The sequence below is a fragment of the Manacus vitellinus genome, unplaced genomic scaffold (genome assembly GCF_001715985.3).
Source record: "Manacus vitellinus isolate BGI_N305 unplaced genomic scaffold, ASM171598v3 scaffold_3_pilon, whole genome shotgun sequence".
Taxonomy (NCBI): Eukaryota; Metazoa; Chordata; class Aves; order Passeriformes; family Pipridae; genus Manacus; species Manacus vitellinus.
In genome coordinates, this window is record NW_021940535.1 from 3,262,071 (window position 1) to 3,274,298 (window position 12,228).

Genomic DNA, 12,228 nt, shown 5'->3' on the forward strand with positions numbered 1-12,228 from the left:
TTTGCTGAAAGCCCTTAAAAGCAGTCTTGTTGGCTGGTATATTTACAAAGTGTATCATGAGGTTTGCATGATATGCCTCCTAGCTCTATGTTGCATGAAATAAGTTTTTCAGGCTTTAATATTTCACATATCTCATGTGTTTGCACACTTTATTCAAGTGTGCACACATTTATTATGTGTTCTTGTAGAACAAATGACCAGCAGATTTGAATATTCTACAAACATTCAGGCATTTATCCTCTTCACACCACTCTGAGAATGTTGTTAGTTATTTTTGTATGTCTTTCAGACCAGGTATTCGGGTAGTATCAGTTGTCAGTTTAAAGAAGTCAGAGTATAAATCAGAACTGAAAATAGTATAAGGTCCACTAAGGGTCATTATGACTGTAGTTGTTACCATGAAATGCTTGTTCAGAATGCAGATATATAATGCACTTTATCTTCCAACAATTTTTTTAAATCCTAGTAACTGATTTTATAACAGGAGTTCTAGCCACTAAATTTTGTTTAATATTGTTATAAACCTGCTGCCTCTTCTGCCCTCCTCAACTCAAGCCAACTTGCTCAGATGTATTCTTTATAAACCCGAGGTACTAATCCCTTGACTTTTTCTTGTTGGATCTTGTGTGAAGGTGAGGTGAATTTCTACCACTTCCAGTACATCTGTGCCTGCAAAGTAGTGCCATACTCCAGACTAAGTTTGAAAGGCCTCAAAAGGCTTTGAATTCAACTACTTTATTATCCTATTTAGCATAGGCCACCTTGCTCCATGGTGTGGAGCTTTGTGTGAGTTTGGCTCAGATATATCTTACAGATAGTAGTCTGGATCTGAGGATACCGGGAGATGGTATTTTGTTCAAGTGGTTAACCGCTTGCAGTGATAAAAACTCCCACTTGCTGTGATAAGCTGTTCACTTTAGCTGTTCAGACTTTTTCTGTTTTCCTTCTTGATGAAGACAATTTAAAAGGTAGCCTGTCTTTCAGCCATTTTTGAATAATTAATTTCTCTACTCCTTTTTATTTATTAATAGACCTATTTTCTTCCTAATACCTCTGCTGCCCTTTCCTTGCCCAAATGACAGTCCTTCCATTTTTGTTTGTAACAGCTAGAAGAAAATATTTTCTCCGTTTTTCCACTGTCTTTAATGTTTTGCCCGGTGGCCCTGTTGGTTTATCTGATCCACTTAGTCGTCTTTTTTTAAATCTCAGATCATTAAACACCTCCTTGTGCAACTACACCTGCCTTTTTTTTTCTTACATCCTGTTTTAAAAGGAAAGTGAAATCTGTCTATAGATCTGTAGATTTCTGAGAGCAGGAAGAAGCACTTTAATTATCTGATTTAACTTCTTGCATATCACCAGTTGCAGAATCTCATTCAGTAGCTGATCAAGTCAGTCATCTATTGTAGTGTATGTAGTATATTTCTCAATTCCTCTGCATTAGTTTGCAGTGTTGGATTTTAAGAGTTCCTATCATTGCACATTACTGTTTGTTTTCTAAACTTCCTTAATATTTGCTTCTTGAAATCTGATACCAGATGCAATACTTCTGTGAATCCATGCTCACTTTTCTTATGATAAATTTTAATATCATATACTGCTGCATGAATCAAATTGGCATTTCAATAAATGCAATATTGATGTGTTCTTACAACTGAAAGGTTGTTACACTGATAGTAGCTAAAATAGTTTCTCTTGCTTTAAAAGCACATGACTGAGAGGCAGTATCTATGTGCCTCCTGTTGAATCTTGAGCAAAGTGGAGTTTTGTTGTTCCTTCTTTTGAAGCCACGACTATGTCTTGGGTAGCTCAGGCTACAGAGTCCAAGCTCTGCAAAAGAAACACTCTACAAAAGAAACACTGACATATCAGCACCCTGGCAGTTACCTTCCCTCACTGGTAGTCAATCCAGATACCAGTCCTGTTCAAGTTCATTTTTTCAGTGTCAGAACCCAAGCTGACAGCTCTTTGGGAATTTACAAAGGAAATCTGAAGGGAAATGTTGGAACTGTCTACCTACATCCTAATTAGCAACTCTCTTGTGGTGATAGATTATGAAGATGGTTTACTCTGCTTTGATACGTGAACTATCACGATCTCAGTAAGATGACAGTATTTTTTGCTTTCTGCCATTAATGAGCAGATCATAGAGTGAATAAATTCCATTTTGGTGTTCATCAAGCTAGATCATAATCTAAATTGAATGTGGTCATTCCAGCGACACTTGGTTCTTTCCAGTGTCCTGTTAACTCCAGTAGTGCTGTTTTTAGATATGTTCTGGGCAAGTTTGGCCTAACTGAAGATCTCTTAATTTGCTCAAGGGGTCGGGTGACTCATGAGGAATACATTTTATTTCCTGGTCCTGAGATTATGAGGCTAGTATGCTTAATAAGAAAAATGTGAATTTGGTGAGTTGACCATAGAATCTGTAGGGCATAATAACCTCTGCCACAAGTGTCAGTATAGATAGCTGCAAGACATCAGTTGTCGTCAGTTGGATGGTGCTTGGAATCACAAAGGACATTCAGGACTTGGCATTTGTTGGAAGGAGTTTGCCAACTGTTTTAGAATATCAATATCGGTTTCTCAAAACTAATAGCTTTGCTACTTACTAGTCTTTGATCCTTTTGCTGGTTTGTAGACTCTGGCTTTTTTACTTCAATGAAGTAAAATATGCACCATCAAGAGACTAGAGGGACTTGGTCTTCTTGAGACACATTTATAAATTGCACAGAGTAGCCTTGTGTATTATTTCTAGGAAAGTTCTTCCACAGCTGTTGGCAAAGTCTTCTCATCCCTTGGGGAGAACAGCTTCCAGCTTCCTTAACTTACTTCTGACATATTGATGACCAGACTAAATGTAATCAATTTAGCAAACAGACTGCTCCAGGGTCTGGTTCTCTCTATGAATCTCCATCCTTCTCTGTTATGCCCCTATGTGGAGTTTGGGTCCGGATAAGTACCTTGCTATGTCTGCAGCCATGTATATATATATAATTGTTACAGTAGTTTTACTGATCATTACTGTCAGGGAATCTCTGTGCCGAGCATGACAAAATGTGACTCACAAGCCTAAATCATACTTTCTCCCTGACCTTTTGAAAGCTTAATCACTTGTGTTGAGGCAAAATCAAACATGGTAAAACACAGATGTGCTCTAGCTGTATTTGTTGGAATTGACATCCCCATCTGGTTCCAGTAAATACATACTAGTTTCCAGTTTGCCACAAAAATAGACTGTCCATCACTATCCAGTCACAAGGTTTGTGATGCTGCAGGCAAATAGATTTGCCAAATGATCCTTTACAAGGCAGACAGGAAAGTCTGTGGCCCACCTTAGGAACATGCATGCAAGTGACCTAGCATAAAGCTTCCTTAGGTCTCATCCAGACACCTGAACATCAGCATATATGGAAGGAAAGCTCTGAAGTTGGAAAAAATTTATAATTCACTTGGAGAAAGCTGCAGGCAGCAGTTAGTATAAACCACTTTTCTATAATGAAGCGAGCCTAGCTGTACTGGGTGCACGTACTTGCAATTACTGCCAGTCTGTAGCACTGAAAGAGTCTGTGATTGTTCTGTCTCTACCTGGATTCCTTCCTTCTGTCATCTTTCATGAGAGATGGCCTGACATTATTACATTGTTAGATGTATATAACCTCTTTCACACTTAAGTGTGATTTATGACTAAACAGGAAACTGACATACGGTATCTTGATAACTTTTTTTTTTTAAGTGACTGCATGAAAATACCCCTTTGCAACAAATAGATGAGTTATCTTAGTAACATTTCCTCATATGCCTCCAAGAAATACACTGTAGAACTAAAGTGTACAGCAGGGCATATCTGTGAAATTCATTGGTTTCACCAAAGAATTAAATTCAGTTAGCCTCAGACCATCACTCAAATATTTAGTATCTTTAGAACCTTTTTTCTGAACATGATAAAGAGAAATATTTGCATTTGGGAAAGCAGAATAGCTGGGATTCTTCCGTTGGTATGTTACACAGCAGTGGTAAGAGAGTATCTGAGCCTTTGGTTATGAGTTCCAGCAGATAATTACAGCACCTAAAGATAGGTTTTGCTTCAAATTAAATGGAATTTTGGTTAACTGCAGATATCCACGTAACTTTATTCAGAGCTGTTGCATTTTTGATGCTCCATTTTTCATAGTGATGAGAATTTGTGGTGAGATATAAGTGGGATATTTGTCCTTGAGAAAGCTATTTCTGCTACTCTATGCATATTTTGGACATTAAAAATTGAAGTTTCTAACTGACTTTTTAACAAATTTTGTTCTGTTATGCAATTTAAGCAAGGAAATGACACAAATAAATAAAATTGTCTGCTCTGTGCTTAGCTAAATTATATTTTCTTCCTCATCCGAATACAAAAATGAGACTAGGAGTACCTTCATTTTCGTGACTGTGCTTAATTACCGTAACTGGAAAGAGGATGGTAGGTCATAATAATATGTATTTTCTTATGATACATAATATATAAAAATACATAATTGAGTGCTAGGTATTTTCTATCTATCAATAGACCATTTCTTTACTCAGTGGTATGGTCTCCATTTGAAGGAAAGAAAATCAGAAACATATGCAGCAATAAATATTTCAGTTTCAGAATCTTTTGAGGAAACATCAGAGAGAAAGAAAATAAGATCCCAGAGGTCTTTCTCTCCTCTCATATGTTAGCGGCCTGGTGCTAATACACTGCTAGGCCTTGTCATTCATAATGCTTTTGCAATCTTGGTTTCTATTTCTTGAATGCATTTCTAACAGTACCAACTTCCAAAGCCAAAGAGTTTGCCATATAGGATTTCAGCTGGGCTGTTAGATGAGGTACATGCTGGTTACACAGAGATTGTTCACTCAGAAAAAAAAAAAAAAAAAGGAAAAGAAAATTGATGTTTATCAGTTTGAAGCAGATCATTTTCTTTGTGCGATAGCATTGCTGGGACCATGGCAGCACATACTGTCAACAAAGTACTTTCAAATAAGCTTTTAGTAGTGATATCCTTTTTTTTTTTTTTGTTAACTGTTAGAGAATGCCTCAAGAATGAGATTCTTAAAATACAATCTGTTGCAGGGCCATCTGTCCAACAGCTTTTGAATATCTGCAACATGAATTGTGTGCTGGAATAGATGATTAAACCCAATGGAAAGAAAAGCAGGTTTTTTGAGCTTGCACATTTTATTGTGTTGGCTATTACCATATGTTAAGGAAGCAAAATACAACTGGATGAAACATATCCCTATGTTTGATGTAGCCATTTTCTGGAAAAAATACTGATGGTGTGCAATGTGTATGATTTTCAGATTCATCCAAAATATCTGCCTGGAGGGTTTTACATGTTCTCCCACAACCTGCCAGAATAATTGGATTTTTAATCAGAAGAGAATTAAAAGACTGTGAAAATTAATGTTTTCAAAATCTGCCTAAAAGAAAAAATATGTGTTTAAATTGAATGTTTAGGTATGCATCTAAGTAGTTTTGGAAACTATCTTGTGTAATGCTTTTTCATCTCTTCAGTACAGCAAGAGAAAGTAGGCAGAATGCAGTACAGTGCTTATAGCCCTATGTGAAATAAAGCTTTAAACAGAAGTGGTGGAAAATAAATTAGTTACTGAATTCACTAATAGGAATAAGTGCTCATATACTCCAAAGAAAGCTTAAAAACGCATCTAGAAAAAGAGAAGGCCGGAGGGTTTAGTTTGTGTCTGTTGAGCCAAAATTAATGATATACCAGCAGATTGGTTTGCATTTCATTGGCTTCACAGGGACAAACTATAATGGGCTTTGTGTCTTTCTTCAGAATATTATGAGTAAATTTTCAAATAAGTGCCTGGAGACTTTTTGTCTACATGACATATATTATGCTCCCTGGGAGTTCTGCAGCTATGAAGCACTGCTTAAAATTTGGTCATTAGAGACAAGAGCCTTTCTAAGTTACTACAGGTCAAGTTTAACCCATGCAGGGAAGAAAATGCTTTAAAGTGGAAAGAATGTAAATTGACTTTTCATGTAGAAAAAAGTGGTGTGAAAACTAAGATTTATACACGGGTAAAATTGATACCTAGGAGAAGTGACATACGTTGGGTACCAAATGCCATGACTGTGGTTAAATGACTGGATCTCTTTTTTAGAGTACTCCTTCCACTAGAGTCAGGCTGAGCAAGTGCTCGGCTTATTAGAAAAATTAGCAGATCACTTAAAGTTGCATAAATATTGAATCTGAAGCCAAATCAATCTGCACAATTAGGTTGCAAATTTGCAGTTTCATTATATAATAATTTATGAATCCTAAACCACAATATCATTATGGTTTGGTGTTACATTGCCTCACAATGAACACAGTGAGTTTTTTTCACATTCATGCCATATTATTTGGGTTCCTTACTGGGTCCCCAAAGAGACACCTGGAATGTGAAAAATAATCAGGTTACTTACCTTCTTTCAGATTTCCAGGCCTTTGGTCTGAAGAAAGGAATGTTCTTTAATCCAGATCCTTATCTGAAGATTTCCATCCAGCCTGGAAAACATAGCATCTTCCCAGCACTTCCTCATCATGGACAGGAGAAAAGATCTAAGATCATGTGTAATACCGTCAACCCGATCTGGCAAGGAGAGGTAAGCAGTTTGAGCATTGAGCTGAGACTTTTCTTAAAACATGGGCATTGCTCTAGCACTATCCCTCTTTTTTTTCTTCTTCTTTTTTTTTAATTCCTTTCTTGGTTAAATAGTTGTTGACCTAACTGTGCTTGATGTATTTCATGACTTCTTGTCTTGGTACAAAAGGCTTAATTAGCTACAAAGATGAATGATACATTAAAACTTTCAGTATGGGTTGTACTTCATGGATGTAATTTATGAAGTTGTTAATTATTGAAGGCAGACATGAAACAGAATTGAAAAATAAACTTGCATAGTGTGAAAGGCTGCTGAGTTCTTGTAGTGTTCATACACAGAGAGGAGACATTATATAAAGCAGAACAAGTATAGCATGCAAATAAAGAGAAGCTGCGTGATTGAAAAGCATCAGTAGCAATATAAATTAGAGGCAACTTTGGCACATTTGCCCATCACCTTGAAGAAAGTCTCTAGTCTGCTTCTTGTTGTTGGAAGGACTTGTAGGTAATAATGAGATCTGAGAGTTCAATTGCTGCCTGCTGTTTTTAAATTACATGCGAAATGGCGACAGGCAGCAAAGAATAAGGAATCTCTTTGGAATTAAAGGAGCCTGACATAATGGGTGTGATATACCAGCATGCTCTGTCAGACCAATATCTCCACTGCAGGAAAGAGTAAAAGTAAATAAATAGACTACATAGATTTATTCAAATTAAAATGCAAATTGGAAAGTAGTTCAGGGATAGTTAGGTCAAACTGTATGGACTTGGAACTGTGAGTGTGGGAAAAAGGCAGCAGAAATGTTACTGAATGCTCCTAGCTAGATACACATCAGGTTATGCAACAGGTGGGGAGGTTATATGACGGGGGACAACTTTGAAACTAGTAAGAGAAAAATGCCTTCTAACATGACTTAATTGAAGACACTGTCGTGAGGCATCCACCAAGCCATAACTTCTCTGTTGAGCCAAGCATCAGGTGTATCTGGTTGAGAGGTCGCAGGTCAAGCTGAGGAGCTGGAACTGACATGGAGGATCAGGCAGTTGGCAGAGATCTTTCAGTGAAGTGCATAAGACACAGACCTAGAGGCGGACAGGTATGAAGGGGAAACTTGCTATGTGAGTGTGTGTCATGCTCAGTATATAAGAACATGACCCTGATAAAATGTCACTGGTGTCTTCTCCTCAAGCCATGCCAAATGGCTGAGTTTGTGGGCTGTCATTTCTTTTCCAAGTGGAATTTGGCAGCGAGAAAAGGAGAAACAATGAAATGGCCTAATTATGGTCATCAGAAAGCAAAAGAGCACAGCTGGCTTCCAGCTTCGCTGTTCAGCTCCCTGGTTCTCTTGATCACATGCAAGCACACTACCTCTCCCTTTCTGCTGTTAGCCTGTTAGTGGCAAAGGAGTGTAAAAGAGCCAAGCCATCATTCAGCATGTTCTCCTGCTACCTTCTCTTCAGCTGATATTGAGATGTTCAACTGTGTGCATTTGTGTTGCAGTCTGTGCACATCAGCCCATCTGAACTCTTTGTTATTGAAAACCCACACTAGTTTCCACTGCACAGAAGACTGTAGTCTTGATTTTCTGCAACTTTGTCCCTTCATGGGACAAGGGGATAAGGAAGACTGAAAACTGTTGCTGAAACGTGGTGGCAACCATTCTTCTGTCCACCCTTTTTACTGATAGATGTGAATACATGAAGCAAAAAAGTATTGAGGACTCATAGCCATTTCATTAAAAGTATCAGTCACTAGTTGTTTTCACAAAAACATATTTTAGGCAATATATTATTTCAGAAGGGTCATTCTTTCCTTAGGTACTATCACTCTGTGTGAACAGAAGGCAGATGGGGTTTTTTGGTTGTTTTTTTCTGTTGAATGACCTGTCTGATTCATTTTGGATGCTGAACTTGAAAAAATCTGGAATAGGGAAATAAAATTATGGAAATAGCTGCAGAATAGGATCTTTATATATGTTCTTGATTACCCTTGAACAAATTCAGAAGTGAAATAGTAAACTCAGTTTTGTAGAGATTCAGGACCAAAAGTCCTACAGACTAAAAGATGACTAATTTACTTATATTAATTCATTCTGGTATTCCTCCTCATATACTTCCCAGGTTGTTCTATTTGCATAGTAACCACCTGCATTATAGGAACACTCTGGGAGCACCATTAAACCTCAGGCAAATTTTCATCTGTCTCATGTAATATTGATGATCATTTCACAGGCAGTTCAAATGTTGTTCAGCACAAGTTATCCTGACTTAAAGCTGTTCTTCCATTGCTCTGATTTACAGTACTTTGTGCAAGAGGACAGAAGGAAATGGAAATTTCTTATTAGATGAGGAGTAGCTTGTGACAATTTGACATTTGCAGGAGGGCTCTCTGTAGAGGTGAAAGAGCCCTCACGCTGAGAATTGTTCACTGAGACAGGTTAAAGCCCAGATGGTATCTTCTGATGATAGAGAGGCATCATTTTGTGATGTTTCTATATGTTTTCACATGCTCTTCAGAAACATCTCTACTGTTAAATGAGTGAGTGCTTGGAAACCACATGCCACTGGACAGCTTGACTTTAAACCCCTAAATTAAGCAGACATTGTGCTGACAGTCCAGACTGTTGCAAGAGCGTAGAGGGTGAGTTGTCCTATCATGCTGATTGGAGGTAAAATGCAAAGAAAATCTCAGAAGGAAGTCCCACTTCCCAAATATTCTGCACAGCTAGTAGAGTTGAGAAGGGTGAATGTTGATCATAGCTCTTCTAATATTGATATTAGAAAAATAAGGACACTATTCCCATACTGTTTCACACTGAGACAATGTATCTGTTATCACATTGTTCAGAAAAAGTCCTTTAAGAAGATTTAATTTGTCAGAAAGCAGTAAAGTGATAGACAGTTCAGACAAGCAATACAGGTCATTTTGGATCATAAGAAACAAAACAAAGTGGTTTCAAAAGTAGTTCACATACCTCCAGCTGGATAGGAAATTCTCCCTATGGTTTTTAAGATAAAGTACTTCAGGCTTCTGTAACTTTCCCTTAGACATATTCAGGTATTTCTTTCTTAGCAATGGCAACTTGAGCAGACTATTTCCCCAGTTTTCGTTTCATATATTGGTAAGTGGACAAGGAGCCTCAAGGACTGGCCAGTGAGATGATTAAAAATTGGCCAATGCAACCATTCAGCATATATAAAGTAGTAGGAAGTGCTAAGTGATGCATTGAATTTCAACTCCATTAATCTAGCTGTGGAAGAGTGGATTGCCTTAAAGTGGGAGCCCAGTACCAGGTTAAAAACAATCTAAACTCCCTGCAGCTTCACTCTTTGTTTCTTTGCCTCAGCCTTTACAAACACTGAGACAAAATAGGTTTTGAGTTGGCTGCCTTATCACTCTGAAGATAGCCACATTTCATTGGTGAATGCACTGATGCATATGAGCAGAAATGTTCCGTAGTCTTTTGCAAGAGCATTTAGCAAACAGTAGGTAATGTGTCAGATCTCATACACAGATTTACAGTATTTTCATCTGTGTAACTCATGCTCTCTGCAACCTTTCAAAAATATTGTACTTGAATAATTCCTCACATAACCTGTCTCTTGAGATTACAAATGCAAAATCAGAAGAAGGAAATACTCAGGGGCTTGAACACCAGGGGGAGGTAGTCTAGGGAGAGGGCTTCTGCAGTGCAGGCCATCATCAGTGACAGAAGCATTGGGTTTGGATGCTGCCTGCAGGAATGCCAAGATGACATGGAAGCAACTGACTGTCTGAGTACTGGTCTGTAATTGCTTTTCTTACAGTGCACAGTTATAACTCAGGCACTGACTCTGCGATCATGAATGCTGGACCACCCGGCAGTTCTGGGTTTGAAAGACACTTTGTCAAAGTAGCCAGATCGTGCAATAAGGGGTTTATGTTAGCTCTCTCCTTCTCTAGAGGCTTTATGTCTGCTGATACGATGGGTGCTACCTGATGTAGCACTATGATCCTAGAGTCATACAAGCAGGGGACACTTGAGCAAAGCTGAATCTTTCCAAAACAGAGTTAAGCCATTAAAGATGTTTTAATATATTTGAATCAATAGTATGAATTTAAACTAAAGCAGGTTATATTTGATCTGATTTTGCTTTAATATTTAGAGCACTGGATGCTAACAGTGCTACCATGGCCTCACAGAATCCTTCAGTCATTTCACTATAAGACCACAATAAAAGCAACAGAAACATCACATTGATTGAACTACTTATTATTTATCTTGCATAACCTTTCCTCCTGTTTCTAATGGCAAATACAAAAGAATATGCTGCAGAAACTTGGAGGCCTTTACCCCTAAGCATAAAAGCAGTATACAGGTGAAGTGAAATCCAGATCTGGAATTTAATAGAAGTTTTGCCAAAGGTGTCATCGGGACTGAGTAAAGCCTTGTGGGTGGTACCTTCACTGTATAATATTTTTGCACACATGTTCAGGTAAAGTGTAACACATAGTTTAGTAACTGTAAAGTGTAACACACAGAAAAACTGTAGTTTTACCGACACATTTTTTTATTTTCTGTTGATGAATGAAGTGCGAAAGCCCAAGACAACTTCACTTTCTTCAGGAATGAGTTATGGTGTGGAAAATTGTCTAGATTTTTTTCAAGATGTTATCCTTCTAGAAGTGCATTTAATTGCAGCTTCTGTATCTAGAAGACCATTAGTCTTGGTAGTGTTTATATTGGTGATTATGAGAGTCCTCAAATATATTCAGTCTCTGCTGTGCTTATAAATTTAGAGACAATGTGTGAAAAAGAAAAACCCTGACTCTTTAAGCAGTGTTTTCACTTGATTTATCCAGAAGTTTATTTAAATTTCTAATGTCTTAGGGCTGAAATTTGCCATTAATAAAGTAAGAGACATCCTTTAAGACTATCCAAACCATCAGAGGGAATTCATGATGAGCCTATTAACTAGCAGCTCTGAATGCTGTGGAATACATGAAATAGATGGGAAGGACTTTTTTTGTTCCTTGTTTCCAATAGAGAGAAGCAGTGAATCTGAGGAAGAAATCCAGAAAGCCAGTTTGCTGAAGGCCCTGCCCAACCTTGAAGGAGTTCAGTAGAAAGGATTGAATAGACTTTAAAACATCATCATGTATTTATGTGCACCCCTTTTACTGTAGGGAAAAAGACCCCAACAGCAGTTCCATGCCAGAATATTGGATCTGGCACCCTGTAGTCCCTGCTGTGTTACAGAAGTCTCTCATAGTAGGCATAGGCATGTCCCTGCCCTTGACAGCAATGGAGCCCTGTGCTTGACACTACTGACTGCATTATTTTGTCTTGTCATTGAGGTACACTGTAGTAAATTTAAGAAACTGTGATTTTCCATGAGCTTATCCAGATGTTTGTAAAAGTAGTATTGTGGGGGATAGTAGTAATATGTAGAGAAGGTTTTTGAATGAAGAACAGAATAATACAGATGGAGAGTGGTGTGTTCTTTAAGAGTGTAATTGTTTCACTGGAGTACTTGAAACAAAAAACCTACTAATGAAATATTCAGCTGAAAGAATAAATCTATCTTCATCCATCAAAGGTAATTTACAGC

General features: G+C 37.8%; 1 protein-coding gene across 9 annotated transcripts in view; it reads left to right on the top strand.

The window, feature by feature from the left end:
* Positions 1-12,228, top strand: part of HECW1 (HECT, C2 and WW domain containing E3 ubiquitin protein ligase 1) — a 249,104-nt gene that overhangs the window by 147,485 nt on the left and 89,391 nt on the right. For all 9 annotated transcript variants that reach the window (XM_029961855.1, XM_029961850.1, XM_029961853.1 and 6 more), the window contains exon 6: positions 6,468-6,637. In XM_029961855.1, the coding sequence (XP_029817715.1) occupies positions 6,468-6,637 (170 nt within the window). The remainder of the gene's footprint in view (positions 1-6,467; positions 6,638-12,228) is intronic.